The 12503-nt window shown below is 39.3% G+C and overlaps 1 protein-coding gene across 7 annotated transcripts in view; it reads left to right on the top strand.

Annotated features, from left to right (window-relative positions):
* zc3h18 (zinc finger CCCH-type containing 18) overlaps positions 1-12503 on the top strand; it is a 55144-nt gene that overhangs the window by 14408 nt on the left and 28233 nt on the right. For 6 of the 7 annotated variants that reach the window (XM_028584749.1, XM_028584754.1, XM_028584753.1 and 3 more), the window contains exons 4-10: positions 1867-2015; positions 2530-2625; positions 5143-5285; positions 7159-7188; positions 7627-7741; positions 8073-8344; positions 11490-11672. In XM_028584749.1, coding sequence (XP_028440550.1) covers positions 1867-2015; positions 2530-2625; positions 5143-5285; positions 7159-7188; positions 7627-7741; positions 8073-8344; positions 11490-11672 — 988 coding nt within the window. The remainder of the gene's footprint in view (positions 1-1866; positions 2016-2529; positions 2626-5142; positions 5286-7158; positions 7189-7626; positions 7742-8072; positions 8345-11489; positions 11673-12503) is intronic. The other variant, XM_028584751.1, reaches the window with a different exon arrangement.

Raw genomic sequence — 12503 nt, 5'->3', positions numbered from 1 at the left:
GCTGAAAATGAAGCCTATGCAGAAGTGCCAAAAGTAAACATAACAGGCTTTGACTTCTGTTAAAGCATAACTCTCGCCAAAATGCATCCTAGGGTATTTTTGTGAATGTACGTGAGTCAAACTTTAGTTTAAAAGCATATTTAGGACCGAATCGCCACTTTTAAGATTCACCGTATTCTCGTTTTTCGGTCAAATGGCCTTTGGGAGTGATAGGGCACTCTCATGCTAGTCTCAAAATAGCTATTTTCGAAATACTAAGAAGGCTCGACAGAACATGAAACTTTGCTTCAAGTTTCACCAGAAGCTTTACACCTTAACACAAGCAATGGCAACATTCTTTGTGTACACAGATTTACTAAAAAGGTTTTTGAGCAACTCACAACAGATGTTGTTGTTTCCGGCCACAACCACCTCGGCAGTCAAAACGATGAGGCTCCTTTTTCAACTACAAGGTCAATATTGTTTTTCAATAACGACAAAACGCCGACTTATCCGTGCATTTCTATGGAACAGAAAGGAGAGTAAAGATGGAAAGCTCCTAAAGCTTTCCATCTTTACTCTCCTCCCTGTTACGTTGCATCCGGAAATCAATTGTTTTTGACTGATAAAATGGCTGCGGCCGGAAACAACAAGAGCTACGGTGAGTTGTTCAAAACCTCTTTTTTTAGTAAACTCTGGGTACACAAACAATGTTGTCAATGCTTTCGTTTAAGGTGTAGAGCCCCTGGTGATACTTCGAGCATAGTTTCATGTTGTGTCGAGCCTTCTTAGTGTTTTAAAAATAGCTATTTTGAGGCTAGCATAAAAGTGCACCTACCACTCCCATTCAAAAGGCCACTTGACCAAAAAATGAAAATACGGTAAATCTTAAAAGTGGCGCTTCCATCCTAAATATGCTTTTAAACAAAAGTTTGACTCAAGTACATTCACAAAAAGAGTTACGCCTTAAGTTTGCTAACACAGGAACGCAAATAATGCTGTTGGATCTTTAAGATTAGACACAGTGACCAGACATAATTAATGATTTCACTCTGAACAATGACTACAATTCTCAAACCTCTTGAATATTTAATGATAACTATAAAACGGTTATCTGTATAATTTAGAGATATATCTAACATTGTAATAATATCTGTTTTGTTACTGTGATGAAGAACATGTGAGGAATGTTATGGTTTGTCAGCTTTATGCAAGTTGTTCTACAGCAGGGGGAGCTGTTGTACTTAATATACATATAAAAAACAACAACATATAGACAGAGTAGTTTTAAAAGGCAGTTTAATAGTCCTTTAACAACAAATGTAAAGGTTCACAATTGTTCTACTGATCTTTAGGTAAAGAATAGACAAGGGGGATACAGCATTACTATAAATGTCTGTAATACCCTTTTCATTGGTGGTAATTGGGCAAGGTGGGGGTGTGTCCTTGACCAACTGCCACTTTGCTCGTTTGAAAGCCATGATGTCTCTCTCTCATGGGTGGGCCAAATTCTCTGCGCGGGCAAAGGAGAGAAAGGGGAGGTAACCTTGCTCCTTATGACCTCATAAGTAGCAAGATTCCAGATCGGCCCATCTGAGCTTTCATTTTCTCAAAGGCTAACTGCGGTTTAATCACTGCTCATCCACACACAGTCCTTCTCCCTTGTGGGGGTAGGGGCTTAGGAGACCGTTTTGAGCTTTATCGGGAAGGGGGGAGGGACTGAGAAGTTGTTAAGTCCTGGATCTTCGCAATCCTACCTACGGCACCTTTTAATCGAAGAAAGTACCCCAAAATAATTTATTTTTTTGTTACTCTTGGCACCTGTGTCTGTGTTATCAACTCCCTGCAAATGATTTAAACTACACTGGTACATTTTGTTTCCTCCAGGAAATTGCACTTGGGGTATGAACTGTAGGTTCATCCACCCTGGCGTCAATGACAAGGGAAATTATTCCCTGATCAGTAAACCAGACCTCTTCTCACCTAATGGAGCGCCTCCTGGAGGACCACACCCACTCATACCCAATAATCCCTGGGTACGTCTTTTTACTTTTGTGAAACAGTTCAAACGGTGTATAATACCTGTGATTTTGAAGTGTACAGACTGCTGTTATTTCGTTACAAACATGAAACAATTAAATCCTAAGATAAAAAGCACAATTTAGGGCTGCACAATATAATATGTTAATAATATTGCTTGCGATAAAAATATATTAAAGTGTACTCAGTTCTGCATTTCTGCTGCTTACAGTAGTACTTGTTGCTTGTTTCTAACATTCTTTTATTGAACAAATTGACTATTGAATTGAAAATAAAAGACACCACCAAAAAAAATGACTGACAGTTACATTTTAAAGTGCAGTTTTCTACTGATATTTCCTTTCAACTGACAGAAAAAGTGTCGCAATGGCGATAAAACACTATATTGTCCAGCCCTAGTACAAATGCGTAGGAACTGGATCTATGTCATATGCAATTCTACCAACTAGCATTGGCTGCTACATCTCTCTGAGTAAGAGAAACTACTGAATCAATTTGTCATTGTTTTAGGCTGGACCTGCAGTGGAGGAGCTCCCTCCACCACCTCCCCCAGTGGAGCCTCCTGTTGAGAGTGCATGGGAGCGAGGCCTAAGGCACGCCAAAGAGGTAAACCACTTAACTGCTTCTATAGGAAACCAAACTGAGCTTGTGCCAAATGGAACTACTGTCATGCTGCTCAGAGTGTGTAAACTAACTTGGACCGTATACCTGTTAGTGTAATGATTCTCTGTGATGTTAGCTTAAATATTTTTTTATATTATTCATATATTATAAACGTGTTTTTTTTCATGTAAGAAATAGGACCAGCGTTACATTAAAGGGTAACTACCGGTTTGTTTGTTTGTTTGGTTTTTGATTTTTGTTTTATTAAACCTGGATAAAATGTTTTTGGGTCTAAGAGACTGATGGGAATAACAATCTTTGAAATTGGTCCAGTATTAAGCAAGATTGCTGCAGTCGGCGCGGCGAAACAAGCTACAATGTAAGTTAATGGGGCAATTGTGCAGCTTGTATTTACCTTTACAAAAGTGCTTGTTTTACCACTGACAGGCTCAGATTAATATTGTAAGTGTCTGACAACATTATGGATAGGATTTCTAAGGAGGTCGACCTTTCTGTTTAAGAGTAAGGTCCTTTTTTTTAAACATAAAAACATCCACGAAATTGCATTCACTAAACCCACTGGTCTCCATGTAAATTAACACTAATTTTAGCAATGTAAAATACACTTAATTCGTCGACAGAAACAAAATAAAACTATGAAAAGCTGTTTTGGGTCGTCTTTCCACTTTTCCAACCATCACCACTCTAGTTTTGGTTGAAATAAACGCATAGTGTACTGATTTACATGTAAAAATATGTTGGCTCTATACACGCTAGATAGTTTTTCTTTTTTATGGATTTGGTGGGTTTAGCGCTAGCGACCTCAGCGCTGTTTCTGGTTCAGCAAGGTTTAACAGGTTTCAAAAAGGCCCATCTTGGTAGGGATCCTTTCCATAATGTTAATAATAATCTAAGCCTTTCAGTGGCAAAACAAGCACTTTTAGTGGACCAAATTGACAATGCAGATTTGCCCCATAGGGTTACATTGTATCCCGGTCTGTAGCTGTCGGTTGTAGCGTTCACGCTTAGTACTGGACCAATTTCAAAGATTATTTTTCCTGTCAGTCACTTGCACACAAAAACATAGGAAAATAGGATCCAGGTTGAACAAAACGGGTTACCCTTTAAGTCCAGATCAGAACAAAGATTTGCGACAATACCAGTTGAAACTTGCAACTACTTGCAGTGGGCTGGTCTGCAGCTTTTTTTGAAACCTGCCAGATCACGGCAATGCGACGAGACAGTATATCATCTCAATTGCAACGAACCTCTGTACATAGGTTCTTTTTAGGCTTTATTGGGGCTGGATTTAATTTTTGGTGTCTTAAAGTATGAATGAGAATAGTGACATACTTGCTACAGTTGCATTTCTAGTAGTGAAAACAATGCTTCATTTCTCTGATTCACTGCTTTGTTCTAACATCGCTCCCTCTTTTCATTCACTCTCTAGCTCACTCAACCACCGCTGCTCTTTCTCGCTCGCAGGCGCTCGTTGAGCCTCCATCCAAAATGTAGTCATTTCGACCAGTTTGTAACTGACTTGACCAGCGGACTACGCTATGAGTTGATTGGCTGTTCAAGGTTTAATGCCCGACAAGGTGTCCATTATTAGAAAATAATGGATGACGGCGAGGCCAAACCCTCCAGAACAGTTGCCTCCTCCACAGCCCATTATTACTTAAGGGATAAGGGACAGCTTGAAGGGCATCAAGCTGCTTATACCATGGTCATCTGCCAACAAACATTTTTTCAAGGCCATTCATTTATATGAAATCAAAGTCTGAAGTTTTTTCAAACGTTTCCCTGGTAACACCTGAGGGTTTAACTAATACCTCTAAGAGTCATTCCTGTCTCATTTAAGGTTCTTAAAGATCACTGCTCCAGTAAATAGGACGGACCTTAGATACGACTTGGCAACTTGAGATATTTCTAGTCTGCTCAGCTCATAAAACGCTCGCTCAGCTAAGAGCCAGAAAGCGAACGCTATGCTAGCAAAATTCAAAGTCAGTAACGTTACGTACCATTGACAAACTGTAAATATGATCCAACAGTATATTTCACAACCAGACAAGCTAGCTATCCAGCCATGCCATTGTCCCCAAATCAATATCAAAACTTTTACGAACAAATACTACACCACGTGTACTATCAGCCGCTGCCTGAAGTAGAGCGCTGAACAGCAAATGAGATATGAGATGATTGCTAAATGTGATACAAAGTAAGTTCAGAGGGCAGTGTAATGTACTTCTTGCAGCGTTGTGTGTTAGCGCCATCCTGTGATGTTCAAGAGAACGAGGCATGGAAGGACTAAACTCAGCGTGAAAGACGTTCCCATTTTTTTCCATTTAATGTAGAGCGTTCATTTACATCTGTAAACAGACAGTTTCACTGGAACTATTTAGGTGTCCTATATCCCTTTTCAATGGACACCTTGCAGCCAGTCGGACTGAAGTATTCACCCAGGTCATGGTATAAAACAGGTGCCGTGCCTTACATTCTGTATCTGGCTCTGTCTCATAGGTGCTGAAGAAGGCCACCATCCGTAAGGAGCAGGAGCCAGACTTTGAGGAGAAGCGTTTCAATGTGACCATCGGAGAAGACGAGAGAGAATTTGACAAAGAGAATGATTTCCTCAGAGAACGCAGCTACCGCATCATTCGAGAGTATTACCTTCTTAAATTAAAACACAGTTTTTCTGATTCCTTGTTTATCTTGCAGTTGCCTGCACCTCCAGTCCTGAAGTACATGCTTTGCGAAAAGCTTCTTTCCCAGTTTACCTTTTTAAATGATTTAAATCCTTAGTCGAACAATCACGTCAGACTTGCATAATTTAAGTAAAGCTTGGAGAGATGACGCACTACAGAGTAATTGAAACAAATACACACATACAAAAATAGGAAACTAGAGGGAGGAAACACTCCCTTCTGATATTTGAACCTTGGGTGACTCCACCACCAGTTACAACTTTCAGTCAGCCGGAAGACTTTATGAGGATGCTGGTAGCTGACCAATTTCTGTTTTAAGGAAGTAGAGAGAAACTTCTTTTTTGTTTTTGTTAACAAATCTATGAGTATAACAAGGTTAGAATTTACAGAAGTGAAACACATTGACTACATAAACCAAGTTACAATTACTATACTACGATAATATACAGGGCAAAGTAATAAAGTACATAGAGAAGTCTGTGTCCTTAATGGCCAGTCAGTAAAAACCTCTGTGAATGTGTATAGGCCCTTCAGATTTTTCACATACAATACTGATTATCAGTTGGAACAGATTGTTTTTTTTTCTGTTTTTTGTAGACCATACATGACAGGGTTGTAGTTAAAGTCCAACATAACTCCCAAGACCTTTTTAATATAGTCCAGACTTTTTGTGCTTTGTAGTCTATTAAGAGATGCTGTTGTATCTTCATCATTTTCATTTCACTACATCATTCATTCGTGTGTTACATAACAGCTTTATTTCACTACACCTCTCACATGAATAAGCCAATGAACATCTCTGATTCTTTTACCACCTTATGCCTTTGTCATTGGTTACGTTTTTATATCGAACTATAAATCGAGGAATCTCTCTGAATGTGTGTGTGTCTCACACATACACAGTACAGCAGCGGGGGCGGGTTAAAAAAATAAACGACTAGCGACAAATCTAGGGGCTCTACTATCACCTCTCTCTGTCACTGACTGAGGTGCAGCAGCGATATGTAGTGGCCGTGTCGTGTAGTACTGCAGATGGGGTCTGTGCGCTGTGCAGGAGGAAAAGTAAGAAATACATTTTATTGCTTCTAACTTTGTCTCTGTGTGATCACGTAAGTGCAGCCGAACTCACAACACAGGTGTTGTCTTTAACTTATGTGTTTGGTGATTTTGTCAGATGATGTATAAAATCTTGATTTCAGCAGTGCAAAAAAGAAAATAAAAAAATACACACGCGGAACCAAGCAATCGCCCCGTTCCGAACAGGCACACTTCAAATTCACTTCACTTTAAATGGGCAAGGCACTAGTTTAATCACACCAGTCCATCTGTAAATGCTGGTGTTCTGTAATGAAACCAAAACATTTTGACAAAAAAAGAGAGAATTGGTCCTGGACCCTCTGTTGAAGATCCCTGTTATAATGGTTTCTCAGTTGGAGGTATGCAAGAGGTGAGCAATGAGAACATTTCTCTTTGTTTGATAACATTAAAAGTTAAGTTAGGCTTTGCAGTTGGCAGGAGAGAAAAAGATAGCGATTGGGCGACCCACATTGAACTGCAGGCTGTAGACGTGTGTCTCGCGAGAGAGAAAACACAAGGGTGCTTATAAAAAAAAAATGTAAACTTATTTTCTGATGGTGTCTCGGTACAGTTTTTTTTTTTAGATAAACGGGCGGACACACTGAACTGCAGGCTGGTGTGTGTGTGTTTACCCCTGCGGCCACCAACAGACACACTATAACCTAGTGTAGCATACATGCTATTAGTGTGTTGTAAATGTACCAAATGTAATACGAGATTTTGTCATTGAAACTATTCTGTTTTCCTCTTTCAGTGAAATGGAATTCAGAGATCCTATTTACGGGTAAGTGTAGACTAACTTAAATAGCCTTAATAAACTCTTCAATAGACCATGGTGTAGACATGTAATGTAAATGTAACGTGCTGTAACACTGCTCAATGTTTGTCATGATTAAGAAGACCATTACTGATTTATGCACAGCTTTTTGGTCCATGTCTCTTGTCAGAGATGGAGGTATTGCTAATCCAAGTGAGATCATTCACAAAACAGTAGTGTATAGGGTCTCTGTTTGACTCACAGACTGCCATTCAATGAATTGAAATTTGAACAACTGAAAATACTGAACTGAAATATCTCTTTCAGAAATATGTTCACAATTCTGTATAATTCTGTAAAATATGATGTTTAACATCAGTTTTTAAATACACCATAACATGAAAGAAAATTAACCAGAGAATGGTTTTGCCCTATGTGCTCAATAAACAGTGTTTCCCTCAATAGTGACCCATATGCTGATCCATACTATGACTATGAAATGGAGGCCCTATGGCGAGGAGGCCAGTATGAAAACTTCCGAGTGCAGTACACAGAAGCTCCTCTTCCTTACCACTACAACGTGAGTATCCTTGACAATCTGCTCAAAATGTGTGAGTACTACAACATCAACAAAAAAAATGTCTAATCATAAAGTCCAAGTCGAGGACAACATGTGAATGGTGCAGTGCATAGCACAAATATACGAGAACAGTTATACAGACGACAATACATACCTGTTGGTCGCCAGCTTTTACCCAAAAATTACTGAGACCTATTCTTTAGAAATTAAACCGAGTATTTGTGAGTCATAACAGTTCAGTGTTAAAAATGGCTCTGGGGCTGAGTGCCACTGACAGGGTAGGGAAGCCAAAAAGTTTTTGCTATAAAACTGAACATATCCATTCCGACAGGAGCGTGAACGTGACCGCGACCCTCGGGAGCGGCACCGGGACCGAGAGAGGGAGAGAGATCACCGTGAGAGGGAGCGCCGGCAGAGGGAGAGGGAGAGAGAGCGGGAGCGCGAGAAGGAGAGGATGCGGCGGAAAGAAGAATGGGAGAGGGACCGGATGAAGCGGGATGATAAGGAGAGACCAAGGATGCGTCCTCCTAGGGACGCCAGGGAAAAGAAAGACGAGGAAAAACTGAAACCACCGCGCTCGCCGCCCCTCAGCTTGCCACCCAAGTAAGTGAAGTTTCAGTTGGCTTTAGGTTGATTTATTTTGCAGAATTTTTTGACGTCATGTCTTGATACACCAGTAAGGAGCCAGAACAGTAATTCCCAGTCATTATGATTTTTCGTTTTATTTGACACCGTTATATCTTTGTAATTATTAGATGTGGGGTTGAAGCAGACAGACATGCATCAGGGGCCTGGTTATTTAAAGCCTTGAAGGTCAAACATAACCTAAAATCAATATGGTAATTAATGGGGAGCCAATGCAGGGAGGCCAAAATTGGAGTTATATGATCTTGTTTTCTTGAATTGATTATAATCCCAGCATCAGCATTTTGAACTAATTGAAGGCGATTGAGGAAAGCCTGTGTTGTACATGTGTAGAAAGCTTTGCAGGAATCAAGACGAAGAAAAGAAAAGCATTGCCAACCCTGTGTAATTGTCTTCCCTAATAGTGATGGGAAATGAAACAAAAGTTAACTACCCTGTTGGTCCTGTTGGATTTGTTATTGTTGGGTCATCTTCAAAAGCAAAAGAATCTTAATTATACATGGTAAAACTTGCGGTCTGTTGAAAGTTGAAAAGCACAACCATTATTATTCAAGCTAGGTGTGCTACTTTCCGGTAGGAGCAGCAACATGACATGAAACCTACCGCCCCCAAACTTTCAGGCATCTACCAACCTTACATGTGCCAGGGAGAGTGGAAGGGAACTACACCACCGAAACAATGCATTTTCAGTCGTGGCGTTCTCAAGACCAATACATGAAAAGAGGTCTGTTTGACATCTTTGTAGTTCTTTTATGTTAAATTAAAAAGGGTAATGGTTGAAGTCTTAACTACTGCAAAGATGACATAGGTGTCCCATGTCCTGTTCATTCCTCATTCGACTTAGCCCGGGCGGGGGAAGCAGGGAGCCCGGCTCAGCCTGCTGGGGATGCTGCTACTGCGCAGAGAAAGAGAGAAATGTGCACAACCGGCAACGTGCTCGAGAGGGTTAACCCTAACCCAAGAGTTCATCTAACGTGTTTGTGTACGATTAATTTCATCATTTGCATGTAGTTAGACAGCAATCAGTTTTGGGCGGATGATTTTTTTTTTTTTTTTTGCATGATACCGGTAGCCAGTGAACCGCAATCAATGAGCCTTCTAGGGATGTTGCAACTCCCCCTTTTTTTCCCCGTTTTAACTTAAAACTACGGAAATGTGAGTTGTATGAATCTCATATTTTAGTCTGGCTGTGTGCAGGTTAATGTTAAAAAAGGATGATAATGTATAAAATTCTATTATCACGGTACATTTAATTTATATTGCAATAATTTGTATTGCAATAGTAAGTAGTGGTGTATGACCGTGGTCTGTACGGATCAACACTCACGATTTGGAATGCATGTGAACCGTGGATTAATTTAGTATAATAATAAAAATAATAGTTTAAAATAAATGTTTACTGTCGCTGTTACTTAAAGTAGGCTGATACATCTCTATGGAGGGTTGCCGTGAAAAGATAGCCTGACAAGCCAGACCCACATCAAGATGTTGGGTCGAAGTATAACTTATAGCCAAAGTAGGCGCTTTTCCGTGTTTTTCACCTCTCCTTCCTGTTAAAAGACAGTCAGTCTGTTCCTATTTACCGTTTTGTTTTCCTATTTGCCGTTGTGTTTTATGATTTGCCCCCATTGAAAAATAAAAATTGTAATGAAAGATTTAAGAAATGTACTGTGTATAGTACATGATATTGATACACAATAGCTGACCTCAGTACTAATCTACCGGTTACCCATAAATGATAAATAACTTTACCATAGCCAAACTGGAGAGGCATTGCCTTTATTTGGAACAGACTTATATTCCTAATATGGAAATGGGTCTATTCCTAATTTCCCCATTTAATGCAAACTCAGTCACTACAACAATATGATCAAGACATACTACTCTGTTGATCTGAGTTTCCCATCTGTAAAAATGAAGTTCCACCATTGTTGGAATGAGTGTGATTACATCAGTGTTTGTGTTTCCCCATTGGCCATTGCCCTTTCAACTGTATTGGCGCAACACAGGTGTTGCTCCACTATTACTTCACTGTTGCTGCTTCTTATTTTTTTGCCATTTTAATGTGCCTTATGGGTTTGCCCCCACTTCCTTTTTTTTTTTTTTTATTTCCTCAAAGGAAACATTCTGTTGATAGGAACATATTTGAGAGCTAAAAATAGCTCCTGTGTTGTGATTCTATTTTAAACTATATGAGCTTTGCCTTGGGTCACTTGTTTGCTCTTGCATCACACCTTCGGAATTCCTCATTCACTGGGGCGTATGTGACTTATGTTTGCACTAAAGGACACGTGGTTGAACAGATGATTATGTAATTCCAAGTATGTATCCCTGTTCCATATTGGTGTTAGTTTAATTATTGCTTTTTAAATGTGATATTGAATAATAACTGCTCGTCAGGCTCAGGCACCAAATTAAAACAATACATGTGCTGGTAAAATGTCAAGTGAATTATATGCAATATTTTAAACACCAGAATGTTTTATGTATTTATTTTAATTTTAATTCAGTGAACCTGTTTAAAAAGATAAAAATACAAACACAAAGTACAAACAAAGTAAAAAAAAAGACTAACAAGATCATAAGCAACAAATAAGCAACTCTAATATTGTTCATGTTTAAAAGGGGTAGGAAGAAGCTGAGAACTTTTCTAGCTACAATACGTATCGTGAGGCTTGTAGAGGCTAGAAAAGTGATGATATCCATCACGATACAAAAGGAAACTTTGTCAACATCGGTTTTATCTGAAAAGATACATTTCTCTTTTCATCTCACTTCAATTTTATTGCCGCAAAATGGGATTGTCAAGCAGACAAACGCATATATAATAAAAGATACTTGGCATCTGCGTATCGATACAGTATTGCCTAGGAAAATATTGCGATACTATGCTGTATTGATTTTTAACTTTCATTATTCATAATAGAATTTCAATCGGTATCCGTCAGTTTCCATTTTTAACTCAGTCGGCTTGAACAAATCAACTCGTTTAAACAAAACTGCTCAGGGACATCTAGTATATCCCAGACAAGCAGATGTTAGAATGATGAAAAAAGACACTTGTCTCTTATCAGACATTGGTTTTGATTTTCAATCTACTCAGCAGGCCGATGGAACCTCCCTCAAAGAAGGAGGTTGTTCCAGTCATGAGACGACCAGATGAGTGGAAGGACCCATGGCGTCGGTCCAAATCCCCCAGGAGACGCCCCGGGCTGGGCTCCCCACCACGAGGCCGCCGGCGACATCGGCCCTCAGGCTCCTCAGTCTCTCTGTCCCACTCCTCCAGGTAGGAGATATGTTTATGATGATATATGATTATTATTATTATTATAATATGTGAATGCCATGACCCACCTTTATTTGAACAGTTTAAAAGTTTATTTCCCTCGAATGGAGGAACAAATGCTGTGTTTTGAAGTTCTCCGATTCATTCTTGCGTGATCGAGTTATTTACATTTAACTAATTACGTAACTTTTAAAAACTATTAGGGCCGTTACAGAGTCAACGCATCGGTGCCCATTCGCAAGGCTACGCATCGGTAAGCTTTGGCCGCCATTATGAGTAGCTAAATGTGTCGTCCCAGTTTTTGTTACGCGACACGCTGATGCACGCAATACTATGCGTTGTCGGTGGGGCGACATTGCAAGTATTGTACATTATTTCAAGTATATATAGGTTTGAATACAATGGTGGGCAAAGAGGAAAACTTATGCAAGCTTATACATATATATCCGCATTTATAGTTGATCGCAATTACACTCTAATAAAATAGAGTTGGAAAATGCCTGGAGAGAGGTTGCAACCGCGATGGTAAAGACCATAGATAGGTGAAAACGGACTGGAAAAGCATCAGTAAAAAATGTACAAGGGTAATAAACACAGTAATGCAACAGAGACCTTATTTATTTATATTGATTGATTTCAATATTGATCGATCCAACACCAAAGATTCTTTTGTAGCTCTAAATAATGTTTCCAAAATCGTTTCAGTGGTTCATAGGGCTTTGACTTTTGCCCAAAAATCATATTTGAAGTTTGTTTGTTTATTAATATTCAAATATATTGGAATATTTATTAATACTATTTTGACCATTAAATGCCTTCAGTAAGACATAT

The sequence above is a fragment of the Perca flavescens genome, chromosome 8 (assembly GCF_004354835.1).
Source record: "Perca flavescens isolate YP-PL-M2 chromosome 8, PFLA_1.0, whole genome shotgun sequence".
In the NCBI taxonomy this organism is placed as follows: domain Eukaryota; kingdom Metazoa; phylum Chordata; class Actinopteri; order Perciformes; family Percidae; genus Perca; species Perca flavescens.
Note: the sequence above shows the minus strand (reverse complement) of the source record. Positions and strands in the feature narration are given on the sequence as shown.